The sequence below is a fragment of the Geotrypetes seraphini genome, chromosome 3 (assembly GCF_902459505.1).
Source record: "Geotrypetes seraphini chromosome 3, aGeoSer1.1, whole genome shotgun sequence".
Lineage (NCBI taxonomy): Eukaryota > Metazoa > Chordata > Amphibia > Gymnophiona > Dermophiidae > Geotrypetes > Geotrypetes seraphini.
The window spans coordinates 139,903,859-139,916,612 of record NC_047086.1 but is presented as its reverse complement, the minus strand read 5'-3'; the positions used below and the strand labels follow the sequence as shown (position 1 = coordinate 139,916,612).

General features: G+C 43.7%; 1 protein-coding gene across 7 annotated transcripts in view; it reads left to right on the top strand.

Annotated features, from left to right (window-relative positions):
- The window catches only part of LOC117358256 (cGMP-dependent protein kinase 2-like), a 98,329-nt gene extending 88,666 nt beyond the window's left edge, over positions 1-9,663 (top strand). For all 7 annotated transcript variants that reach the window (XM_033939958.1, XM_033939964.1, XM_033939963.1 and 4 more), the window contains one exon: positions 7,478-9,663. In XM_033939958.1, the coding sequence (XP_033795849.1) occupies positions 7,478-7,564 (87 nt within the window). In that variant the 3' untranslated portion in view covers positions 7,565-9,663. The remainder of the gene's footprint in view (positions 1-7,477) is intronic.
- The last annotated feature ends 3,091 nt before the right edge of the window (positions 9,664-12,754 follow it).

Sequence of the window (12,754 nt, the reverse complement as noted above, 5' to 3'; positions counted from 1 at the left end):
GGGCAAGATGGACCTCTGGTCTGACCCGACAGGGGCAATACTTATGTTCTTATGTTCAGACAATAGACTGATGGCTTTTTACAAACTAGATAATTCTTAATTTAACTTAAATAAATTGAAAATCTTAAGTTGAATTGAAAAAAAAAAATTTTTCATCTGATTTTAATGCAAAGATCCAGCGTGCTTCTTTCTGCTTAAGCATTCTTACTCGGCTGAATGCCAATCACAAAACATCTCAGACTTGAAAAACTGTGTGAATTGTCTTTGCAATATAAACCCAAAAGGTACAGTAAAACTTTGGATTGCAAGTAACTTGGTATGCAAGTGTTTTGCAGGACAAGCAAAACATTTTGTTAAATTTTAACTTGATAAACAAGCATGATATTGCAATACAAGTACATACAGTATACACATATCACATCATCACAGTTGAGCTTCACTCTCCAACACTGCAGAAATATAGCGAATGTTCGAAACGAGCAAAGTCTTACAATACGAATACAGTATTTTGTATTAAAGTTTGTGGGTTGTGGAACAAATCGTCTTATATGGGGAAATTTGTTTTGGATTACAAGCGTGTCTTTGGAATGGATTATGCTCGCAAATCAAGATTTTACTGCACATTATTTCTATTGTTTTCCAAATTTGATTTGTGTTCCCTCATCTGACAATATCCTCTAATTTCTATGAAGAATTTAGGAGAAATTTAAAAACATATTTGTTCTCCGAATACTCGGGTAATTAATTTGCCTACACATGGATATTAAAATTTCAGTAACTTTTTTTGTTTAGTTGTAATTATCTGGTCATTTAGAGCTCCTTTTACAAAGGTGCGCTAGCGGTTTTAGTGTGCGCTTAGCATGCATCAAAATGCCACATGCGCTAGCCGCTACCGCCTCCTTTTAAGCAGGCGGTAGTTTTTCAGCTAGCACGCACTATAGCACGCGCTAATCATGTGCGTGCGCTAAAAACGCTAGTGCACCGTCGTAAAAGGAGCCCTTAATCTTGATTCTATTCAATTGTATATCTTTTTAGTAAATTTTTGTTAACCGCTGTGACAAACCCAGCACCAGCACTAGTTCGGTCCCTAATAGGATCGGGTGCAGAAGAGCTGATCAGATTGATTCTGGCGCTCAACTTGAGGCTGACCTCCCTTGCCCCTATGATCAGAGCAGTAGTGATCTAGAGCAGAGGCAGGCAGACTGGCAACAGCAGCCTCTGGGCTTTAGGGCAGTTAGAGAAGCCACAAGGAATATAGCTGCATTAGATAAACCCAGGCAGAGAAAAGCTGCTTTAGAGCCAAAGCCCATCCCCCACTACAGGCTGAAGGGGATTGGCTCTGAGCTGTTTAAAAGCAGGCTGAGACAAGCAGCAAGGAGGAGGAGGAGGAGCGAGTGACCAGGGTGAGTCACTCTCACAGCCCAAGGCAGGTGAGGAGCTGTGGAGCAGAGCAGGAGAGACAACCGTGCCAGATTGGCCCATGCAGGATTTGGAAGAAATCCTCCTCACTTCAAACTTCCAGATTCCAGATGGTGTGGAGAGCATGGAGGTACAAGTAGCTGGCCCTATGCTAGAGAGCCAGACAGAATGTATGAACACTGAATGAAGGGAGTGAGTAACTGGGAAAAATTTGTGTGTTTTTTTTCCTTTTGCCTATGTTTTTCCTGCTGTGCAAACCAAGCCTGAAGAATGTGTTATATGTTTGGGCTTTATGAGTATTTTTGAGTTTAAGAATAATATTTACCTGAATACTAAACTATTGGATTGGTTTAGAGTCAAGTTTGGGAACAAGAAGCTCAAGATAGAACCTTTAAGTTGGTGTTTTGAACTTTGGAAAATCCTGCCGTGGCTCCCGTTCCTGAGGAGCTAATTAGCTTATCTCTCTCAGCTGTGTGTTTTGCCTGCACGAGGGAGCTGAGGGAAAAGCTGAACTGTTGCAAGAGTGTGCTGTAGCTATATTGCCTAAAGAGTTTGGTTTAATTTGGATTTACAGCAAAGGTTTATTTCAAACTTTATTTGGCTGCTGAAATCTGCTGTTACATGCCTCTGATATTAATACGGAGAGAAAGTTTGAATTATGAGTGAACACCAGGGTAAAGCAATCCTGAGTCAGAGCACATGATTCCAGGAATAACCAACTACAGGAAGTTGCTGTTTTGTTAAAGCTTTATTTTTGCAATTAACTTTATTTTGGAAAACATGCAAAAGTGTTCTTTATTTTATGTTACATCTTTTTGACCACCTGGTCAGAATAAACATCATACAGTGGTGCCTCGCATAACGAACGCCTCGCACAACGAACGCTGCACACAACGAACTTCATGTCTTGATTCACACAACGAACTTCGTTTCACACAACGAACTTCACACAACGAACTTCGTTTCACACAACGAACTTCTTTTCACACAACGAACTTCGTTTCACACAACGAAGTCGCCCGAGCTGCCGATGTATTGCATCCTTCCGCGCAGGCACTGCAGGCAATCGTTAGTCACTGCGCTTAACTGCCCTCTCTCACTGTATACAATCGTCCTTTTAAGATAAACTCAATATTTTTTATATATCGTGGCTTCTAAAAAAAGCAGGAAGGTGATTTCTGTTGAAATGAAACGGGAAATAATTAGAAGGAGTGAATGTGGGGTAAAACAGTGTGACCTCGTCAAAGAGTTTGGCCTCAGCAAGACCACCATTTTCACCATTTTGACAAATTTATCTTTTTTTATGTCATCTTAGCATATTTTATGCTGCAGAACGAATTATTTTTTTTAACATGTATTGTTATGGGAAAACGCGTTTCACATAACGAACTTTTCGCATAACAAACTTGCTCCTGGAACGAATTAAGTTCGTTGTGTGAGGCACCACTGTATTCCTATTTGAAGAACTTGGTTTCACTGGTGATATTTGGAAACTCTTTGCTTGCCTTGTCTCTCATAGGCCTAGGCGGTCGCCTAGAGCCACCTGAAAAGTCCTGAAGGTACCCCTGGTTAGAGGGGACACGCCAGAATCCTTGCGTTTGTCACACGACAGCCCGCCGCTGCAGAGGGTTTGTGACACCGCGTAAAACTTCACGGTCCTGCGGTATATAAGCTGATTGTTATGTTATCCTGATGCATAAACTCCTTGATGTTATACTTTCTGGCAGAGGCAAAGATGAACCCAGCCCGCTGATTAACCGTTCCCCTTAACGGCGTCCGTGACATCCTGTTTGTCTGTCTTGCCTGTTTAGATTGTAAGCTCTTTCGAGCAGGGACTCTTTTCTTACTCTTCGCGACTCTTTGCAGCGTTGCGTGAATCTGGTAGCACTACAGAAATAATTAATAGTAGTTTTACAGTTTTACAGTTAGAAAAATTGTTTTAAAGTATAGCTAGTGCCCTCTGCTGGGTTAATAAATTCCTTCAGTTGTGTAGGAGCTTCACAAATGTTACACGTACTGCATCGAAAATGACCCAGTGTTCTGATGTATATTATCTTATTGTGATGTGATGTACTTGAAAGGAGCTGTCACTTCTTTTCTTGGTGGGCTTTTCCGGAAGCCTTTTGCTGTTTGTTTTATACTTATAAAATCAATAAAATATTTTGAACAGGTAGAAGGGCACAATATTTCCTTTAAGTGTTTTTCTCTAGAAAAAGCTGTTCTCAGTTCCTTTTTATTGACAACAGGATGTATTTTGACTAGGTCCCAATTTTCTTGTACAATTTTCGCTTTCAAAGAGCTCTGAGATCGATACAACAAAATCTACTAACTATTCCCTCTCTAAAAAGAATAGGGACCAGGAGATCTACAATTTTTTCAGTCATAGCTCCTCGGTTGTGGAACAACTTACCACTGTACCTACGTAATGAATCATCTTTGGAAAAATTCAAGCGTTCTTTAAAAAGCTTTCTATATAAAGATGCATTCAATATATACACAGCTTAACTTCCCAAACATAAAATTCCCAGATCTTAATGAATTTTATGTGATCCCATCCTTCATGTTCCTCCCTAAATGTTCCTTTTTTTAATTAAAGATTGTAATCCACCCCATTTACCCTTTATGTATCAGTTTGTGTGAGAATAGATTTAATCTGTATATAATGTCATATTTTGTCTACCCTTTTTTATTGTATCTATTGGAAAACTGTAATACGCATTGAAATACATGATTTTGCGTAGATAACAAATCTTATTAAACTTGAAACTTGTAACTCTTAGAAGAACTCCTCATCACACACACTTCTTTCTCCCAATCTTCGTAGACCTTCATGAGTAGCTTTAGGTCAAAGGAACATTTATTAAGTACCCCTATTCCATCTGTCCACAAATTTGTCATCATCTTTAAAAAGCTCTTTGAAAGCAAAAATTAAAAAAGAAAACTGGGACCGGCTGAGCAGAACATGAGCAATAGTAACCCAGCCAGGAGCCGAGAGCACTAGCTGAGTTATCTCCACTGTCAGGCTATACAGCTGGGAGTTGCAAGTATTATCACAACGTTGGGACCAAAAGGCTAAGTACACATTAGGCTTCGTAACGTCTGAGGGTTCCTTTTACCAAGGTGCGCTAGCGTTTTTAGCGCACCCAGGAAATTACTGCGCGCTACGCGGCTAGAACTAACGCCAGCTCAATGCTGGCGTTAAGGTCTAGCGTGCGCGGCAACGTAGCGGGCGCTATTCCGCGCATTAAAGCCCTAACGCAGCTTAGTAAAAGGAGCCCCAAGTGCTTAAATACTGATTAATATGAGTTTTAATACCATACAGTGACTAATACTTGGCATATCACTATCATATCAACCAAAAAGATCATCAAATAAAATTAAGAAAAATATAAAAAGAAATAATATTGAATAAATTATAAGGCACGTGTGACTAATGATAGCTCACAAGAGGCTGCTTAGACAGGACTAGGTCCACAGTCAGACAGCCGTGAGCACTTGAGGTCATCCTGCCTATAAAAGAATTAAGTGCTAAGTGTTATCTGAAAAAAAAATTTCTTCCCTATACATCATAATTGAAGGGCAATTTAGCACTCAAAAAGACACAAGTGAAAGAATAGCAGACCTACACAAAATACCTACTTGAATGCATCACAGCAATCAAACTTAGGCCCCCTTTTACGAAACTTCAATAGCAGTTTATAGCGCGGGGAGCCGTGCTGAATGGCCTGTGCTGCTCCCGATGCTCATTGAGTTCCTATGAGTGTCGGGAGCGGTGACGGGTCATAAGCGCGCCAGACAAACGGGCACCGACAAATTGGAGCGGACAATTGAGCGCAAGATAGCGCGTTGCACAAAAACCTTATTTTAAAGGGCTCCGACGGGGGAATGTAGGGGGGAACCCCCCTTTACTGAATACTGTTCACACTGCCGTGTTGGGGGTGTGTGGGGGGTGTAACTTAACTTTTCCCCTAAAAAATAGGGAAAAAGTTAAGTTTCCTCTATAATGGGGGGGATTACAAACCCCCCAAACCACCCCCCAAGGGCAGCGCGAACAGTATTTAGTAAAGTGGGGGGGGGGTTCCCCACATCCCCCCCATCGGAGCCCTTTAAAATAAGGTTTTTGTGCAGCGCACTGATGTCATGCGCTCAATTGTCCGCTCCAATTTGTCGGCGCCTGTTTGTCCGGCACGCTTATGACTGTGAACCGTTGGGAGCAGTGTTGGCCATTCAGTGCAACTCCCTCCGCTAAAAACTGCTATCAAAGTTTCGTAAAAGAGGGGCTCGGTATCATCAAAATCATATCCCTTGTGATCAGGATCTAGTTGTCTTAACCCTTTCAGGACCATAAGGATCGTAGGCCAATTTTTGTGGTTTTGACGACATTTTTATGGTAAAAAGGGCTTGCAGATGCCAAAAAATAGATTTTTTTTGTGAAATATCATTATTTTTTTTTTTTTAAATCACACTTCTGGCTTATGGACAGTGTGGCAAGTGAATCTTCTCGTCAATCTGGCAACGACGCTAATGAATGAATGTCGGAACCAGTTTGTTTACATAAAGGCAGTATCATATGGAATCCGTACATATCAAATTTAGAACCGTAGACTATCCCAATCAAAATTTATAGGATTTTAAAGTTATGGGACAAATATGTCCCTTGGTCCTGAAAGGGCTACACAAGTTTGACATATCTTGCATAATGTTTAGTGAAAATGTAATGTGCACAGTACAAAGGTCAATGTTTTTGTGTTTGTCCTGGAAATTCATAAAATTTTATGATCAGTGACACTAAGGGCTCCTTTTACAAAGACGCGCTAGGGCTTCAATGCGCAGGATAGCGTGCGCTAAAATGCCGCGTGCACTAGCTTCTACCGTCTCCTGGGAGATGCATTTTGGCGTCCTATTTGAAGCCTGATCGGATACGTTACACCCTGAGGCAGCAGACTTGTGAAACGCTGGCCACCGTTGGTGTACCGATCAACAGAAGATAAGTTGAAAGTCATTTTTTCTATCTTTCAATATTTTCTTCAAGTAAAGCACAAATAGCACCGCATAAGGCTTTTTTTCCTTGCAGTGAAATGGAGGTTTTTTTGCCGATGAGGTTAACGCCTAACCACCTTTTGTGGCGGTGGGAGGGCCCTAGTCTGAGGCTTTTTCCTCCGTTTTTTTTCAAACTGCACATTGTAATTAAGCCTGAGCTGTGCCGTTTATATCCGGTTCATAGACAATTGCGCGCAAGACAATCTTGTGCTAAATTGTCTCGCGCTCAGTTATCGCTGCGCTCAATTGTCTTGCGCGGAGATATAGTTGCGCGCAATTGTCTTTAGCGCAATAGTCTGTGAGCGCGATTGTCATTGCGCTGAGTTGTCTTCGCGTTTTTGTCCGCGCGCGATTGTCTTGTGCACTTTTGACCTGTCACCGTTTATATCCATCAGACATTGTGCATTTTTCTTGTGAAAGTGTTTTCTTAAAATAAATGCACTTTCACTTAATGTAAATAATTTTAGGAAACTATAATTACTATATTTTTAAATAGTATTCCAGGGTTCAGTGTACTTGCACAAACATTTCATTATTTGTCGTGTAGGCCTCCCATGTCTCTAAAGCAGAGCATCCCTAAGCCTGCCTTGGTTTACCCCTTTAGACAAAAAAATTGATTTATTCAGGATCTTCAAAGTTAATATATAGTATATGAGAGAAATTGTCTACTTTGAGAAGCAGGCATATAATGGATATCCTGAAAATCTGCCTAGCTATAGAGTCAATGGGTCAGGTTTGAGAAACACATTCTAAAAAAGAAAGGGGAAAAAAAAGATTTTACACTTACCTTATACTTCATAGTGTACAAATGAACTGAGCCTTTTTAAGATTAGTATAAAGGTACTGTATTTTTCGCTCCATAAGACACATTTTTTCCCCCCAAAAGTGAGTGGAAATAAGGGTGCGTCTTATGGTCAGGTGTGTCATATGGTACGAAAAATACAGTATATCATGCTGATTTGTCTCATTCACTTTAGCTATTTCTTTCTGATATGTCATGATTTTTCCTCCTTTATAGGGCTCTCCATATGTGAATTTTAAGCGGTATTCCATGGACTTGTCAGCAGAGGAAGATGAATTCTCAGGCTGGGATGAGGATTTCTGAGTTGCGCCTTTCTCTGAAACTGTGAACTTGTGGTTTTTATGTTGTGCCACCTCTGAAATGAAGCAGGAGGCAAAGGCCTGAGGACAAGTTACTTCAAGTGTTTGTTGTGGTCCATCACCAGAGATGAATTTTTGTTAAAAGATGACTTCAGAAAGGAGAAGTACAACTGTCTATAAGTTTCTAGCTTTGCGATTACCTTCTAAGTCCACATCCACAGAGCTGGGCTGTCACCTTCCTGTATTTAATAAAATTGGCTACCAAGGGTAATATCTGATTAGTTTCAGAGTTCATTATGGAGTAGATGAACTGTCAAATGTCTTAGTAAACCTTGTACAGAACATACTCAGAGCAAAAGACTGATTCTCCTCTGTGGCTACGGAAAGAAATCCTTAAAAATCCTCTTAGGACTACTCAGCAGATGCGGTTGCAGATGTGTCTTGGTATATTTAACAAATGGGAAAAACATGTAGAGCAAGGCTTATGGAATTCTTTCCAACCCCTCTGTGTATGTACAGGCAGTCCCCGAGTTACATACGCCTGACTTAAGTACGACTCACGGTCGCAGCTTCATTCGATTTCACTGAGCAGTATTTCCAGTGGCATAGACTCCTACACTTCTGCAGCAGATTCAGGAATGATGCAGGGCCACATTAAGAACAGTGTGTAATTGTGCATGCTGTATCTTAGAGGGAACACCGGTGGGGACAGTTGACCCTTTTGTCAGCTGGGAGCAGAGGAAAACAGCAAGTATCTTAAAATCTACAAGTTCTGAGCTACATACAAAGCCGACTTAAGAACCGTTTTAAAAACGTAACTTGTTCTTAACCTGGGGACTCCCTGTATCATTGTACTATCTCTGTGTATGTCTTTGGCTTAGGAGGGGGCAGCTTTATTCATGGCTCCCCCCTCTCCCCAAAGCAACCTTCTCTCTTACTTGGCATGGGGAAAACTGCAGGGCCTAGTTCTGGTTTCGAGTGAGCATGAACTCCGTGCTAGCACGTATTTTGATCAGAGTGGCCTGCAGGTTAGAGCACCGGATGACAGCTGGGGAAGCTGAGCAAGTCACTGTAATTCTCCACTACTTTAGGTACAAACCAGAGATGCCAAGAGGTGGATGGCCTCAAAAACTGAGGTTAAAGGCCAAAATGGTATTCACAAGTGATGATGTGTCTGTGTTATAAATCTAGAAAGCTTTAAGTGTCAGAAAGGCTTCAAAGTGCAAGACACAATAGAAAAATTTATATACAGTGTTCTTTGGTGGTTCAAAAAGGACATAGGCAGAGAATATAGGAGGTATTAGGAAAGTTCTCAAGGGTGTTTGGCTAGCTAATTAAATATTATGTGGAAAATCCCCCCCCCCCCCCCTTTACACACACACAAAGTACAAAATATCTAAACATGATCCCTGGAATCAATTTGCACTTAACCCAACAATTCCCATAAATAAATGGCTGTGGCCAATTCAGCTAAGCAGTCCAAAATTCTGAATATTCGTTGCTGATACCAAGTAGGTGCCTTGAACATTGCTGTGATATATTATATTTTTGATGTCTTATATAAAAAAATATTTGGTTACAACAAATTAAAGCTCCCTTTTATCAAGCCAGGATAGGGGATTTTTTATCATCGACCGCTGTGCTACAAGCTCCAACGCTCATAGGACATCTACAAATGTCTGAGCTTTTACTGCAGCAGCCGGCGCTAAAAAAAACAAACAAACCCTAGCGCGGCTTGATAAAAGGGGGGGGGGGTTAATTCCTTAAAAAATGTAGCCCATACTGGTTTAGCTCTGGAACAGGTTGCATAAAAGGCTGAAGGATTCTTTCTTCTGTCAGCTCAAAGATGGAAATGCACATCCATTCATGGTTTTCTCAGAATGTAAAGCCAGATTATCAAAATCAAGGGCTCCTTTTACAAAGGCACGCTAGCAGTTTAACGCGCGTAATAGCGCGCGTTATACCGCTGGACGCGCTAGCCGCTACCGCCTCCTCTTGAGCAGGCGGTAGTTTTTGGCCAGCGCGGGGGTTAGCGCGTGATGAAAAGTCGCGCGTGTTAACCCCGCCAGCGCGCCTTTGTGAAAGGAGCCCCCAAATGTCAGGTTGGTTAAAAAGAGAATGCCAATGCAAATAAAATCACAAACAAATCAAAAGTGTGATGATGTCTTTATTTTAAAAAGTTTTTCGTCACTACATGGAATGAGCAGCCAGAAAAGAGACGGCAACTTTAGCATTAGGATGTTCTGTGCCTCAAAGTGAATGTATGACAGTCCATGCAAATAACGCTCTTTGTCCTTGTTCTTCCACTGTCGATACATATACACTAGTTATCTCACACAGTAATAAAAGCCAACAGATTTTGACCGCATGGACCAGCAGATGGCAACAGCTTTGATCACGTACTACATACCTCGCTGATGCTGATGCTTCAAAAAAGAGGTGAGATTACTATGAATATTTCTTGTTCCTTTCACAGCAGAAGATGTCGCTCCTCTGGCCTATCTTACCTCAGGCACTGGGGGCCATTTTGTTTGATTAAATCACCTAAGTGTAAGAGGTTTGGGTTGGAAAGAACAAGGAAACTTTTTTTCTGTTTTGGAAGGCTGAGTTCTACATGGAATCGGGTCGCCAGAGCAAAGGAGAAGAAGGCAGCGTGCTCTGGTAGCCTGACTGAGAGAGGGAGAGTCGGAGACACAGAGTTCTGCACAGGGGAAGGAGACAGGAAGAAGCACAGGACTCGGGGAAGCGGCGAGAGTACGCTCCGCCCACCCCCACTGCGTCAGAGGCAGCGTCGGACTCCCCCTTGAAAGGGGGCGGAGCCAACGCGGCGAGCGCTGAATCGGGTCGCCAGAGCAAAGGAGAAGAAGGCAGTGTGCTCTGGTAGCCTGACTGAGAGAGGGAGAGTCGGAGACACAGAGTTCTGCACAGGGGAAGGAGGCAGGAAGAAACACAGGACTCGGGGAAGCGGCGAGAGTACGCTCCGCCCACCCCCACCGCGTCAGAGGCAGCGTCGGACTCCCCCTTGAAAGGGGGCGGAGCCAACGCGGCGAGCGCTGAATTAGGTCGCCAGAGCAAAGGAGAAGAAGGCAGCGTGCTCTGGTAGCCTGACTGAGAGAGGGAGAGTTGGAGACACAGAGTTCTGCACAGGGGAAGGAGACAGGAAGAAGCACAGGACTCGGGGAAGCGGCGAGAGTACGCTCCGCCCACCCCCACTGCGTCAGAGGCAGCGTTGGACTCCCCCTTGAAAGGGGGCGGAGCCAACGCGGCGAGCGCTGAATCGGGTCGCCAGAGCAAAGGAGAAGAAGGCAGCGTGCTCTGGTAGCCTGACTGAGAGAGGGAGAGTCGGAGACACAGAGTTCTGCACAGGGGAAGGAGGCAGGAAGAAACACAGGACTCGGGGAAGCGGCGAGAGTACGCTCCGCCCACCCCCACCGCGTCAGAGGCAGCGTCGGACTCCCCCTTGAAAGGGGGCGGAGCCAACGCGGCGAGCGCTGAATTAGGTCGCCAGAGCAAAGGAGAAGAAGGCAGCGTGCTCTGGTAGCCTGACTGAGAGAGGGAGAGTCGGAGACACAGAGTTCTGCACAGGGGAAGGAGGCAGGAAGAAGCACAGGACTCGGGAAAGCGGCGAGAGCACGCTCCGCCCACCCCCACCGCGTCAGAGGCATTGAGGACATTGACCTGAGACCGAAGCGAAAATTGAAGAAAGGAAAGTCAGCGATCCTAGTGGGAGACTCGATCCTTAGGCATGTGGACAGCCACATAGCAGGAGGGAGAGAGGACCGACTGGTGACCTGCCTTCCGGGAGCAAGAACCAAGGACATCGTGGACAAAATTGGAATGATCCTGGAAGGGGCGGAGACAGAAGAGACCGCTGTAGTGATCCACATCGGGACGAACGATGTCAGCAGGAGAGACTACAAAAGAAGCACGCTGTTAGAACAATTCAAGATTCTGGGAAGGAAGCTGAAGATGAGGGCCCAGAAGATAGTGTTCTCAGAGATCCTACCAGTACCGAGGGCAGATGTGAAAAGGCAGGAGGAACTACAATCAATAAATACGTGGATGAGGAGATGGTGTGAGGAAGAAGGATTCCACTTCGTGAGGAACTGGACGGCGTTCTGGGGCAAGAGCAAGCTCTACAGGAAAGATGGACTGCACCTGAGCGCAGCAGGAACTAGACTCCTAGCAAACAACGTCAAGAGAGGAATAGAACAGGCTTTAAACTAAGAAGAAGGGGAAAGCCGACGGTTGACAAAGGGTCGACGGAAGACGGTATCCTGTGAAGATACCGAAGGGAAAAATGGCTGGGAAGGAACAAGGGACAAACTGCAGGAGTCGACTAACCCAGAAGAAGTGGTTACAATGTCTGCAGCAAAAGAGAAGAAAATATGGACCAAAGCACAGGGAAAGGAAAGGAGCACAGCAAAATACCAGGATCTAAAGTGCATATATGCTAATGCAAGGAGCCTAAGAAACAAAATGGGGGAACTAGAAGCCTTGGCCAACGCAGAAGACATCGACATGATTGGAATCTCTGAAACATGGTGGAATGAGGAAAGCAAATGGGATACAGCACTACCGGGATACAAGCTCTATCGCCAGGACAGAACAGGACAAAAAGGAGGTGGAATAGCCCTATACATAAAAGAAGGCATACAATCCACACAAATGGACACAGCTGAGACGGCCAGCAAGCCGGAATCTCTATGGGTTAAAATACCGGGAAGGAAAGGGCCTGAAATAAAGATGGGCCTATTTTATCGCCCACCCGGGCAAACCAGAGATATCGATGAGGAAATGGAAGCCGAGATGAAGCGTGAATGCAAAAGCGGCAACATGGTTATTATGGGAGACTTCAACTACCTTGGGATAGACTGGAGGCTTGGAAGCTCGAAATGCGCTAGGGAGACAAAATTCCTGGAAGCTACACAGGATTGTTTCATGGAACAGCTTGTTAGAGAACCGACGAGAGGAAATGCCACTCTGGATCTAATCCTAAATGGGTTAAGGGGACCTGCAAAGGAAGTAGAAGTAGTGGGACCGTTGGGAAACAGCGATCATAATATGATCAAGTTCAAGGTTGAGGTAGGAGTGTCAAAAGGCAAGAGATCCATTGCGACAACCTTTAACTTCAAGAAAGGAAACTACGAAGCAATGAGGGAATTGGTAAGGAAGAAACTTAGGAACACTTCCA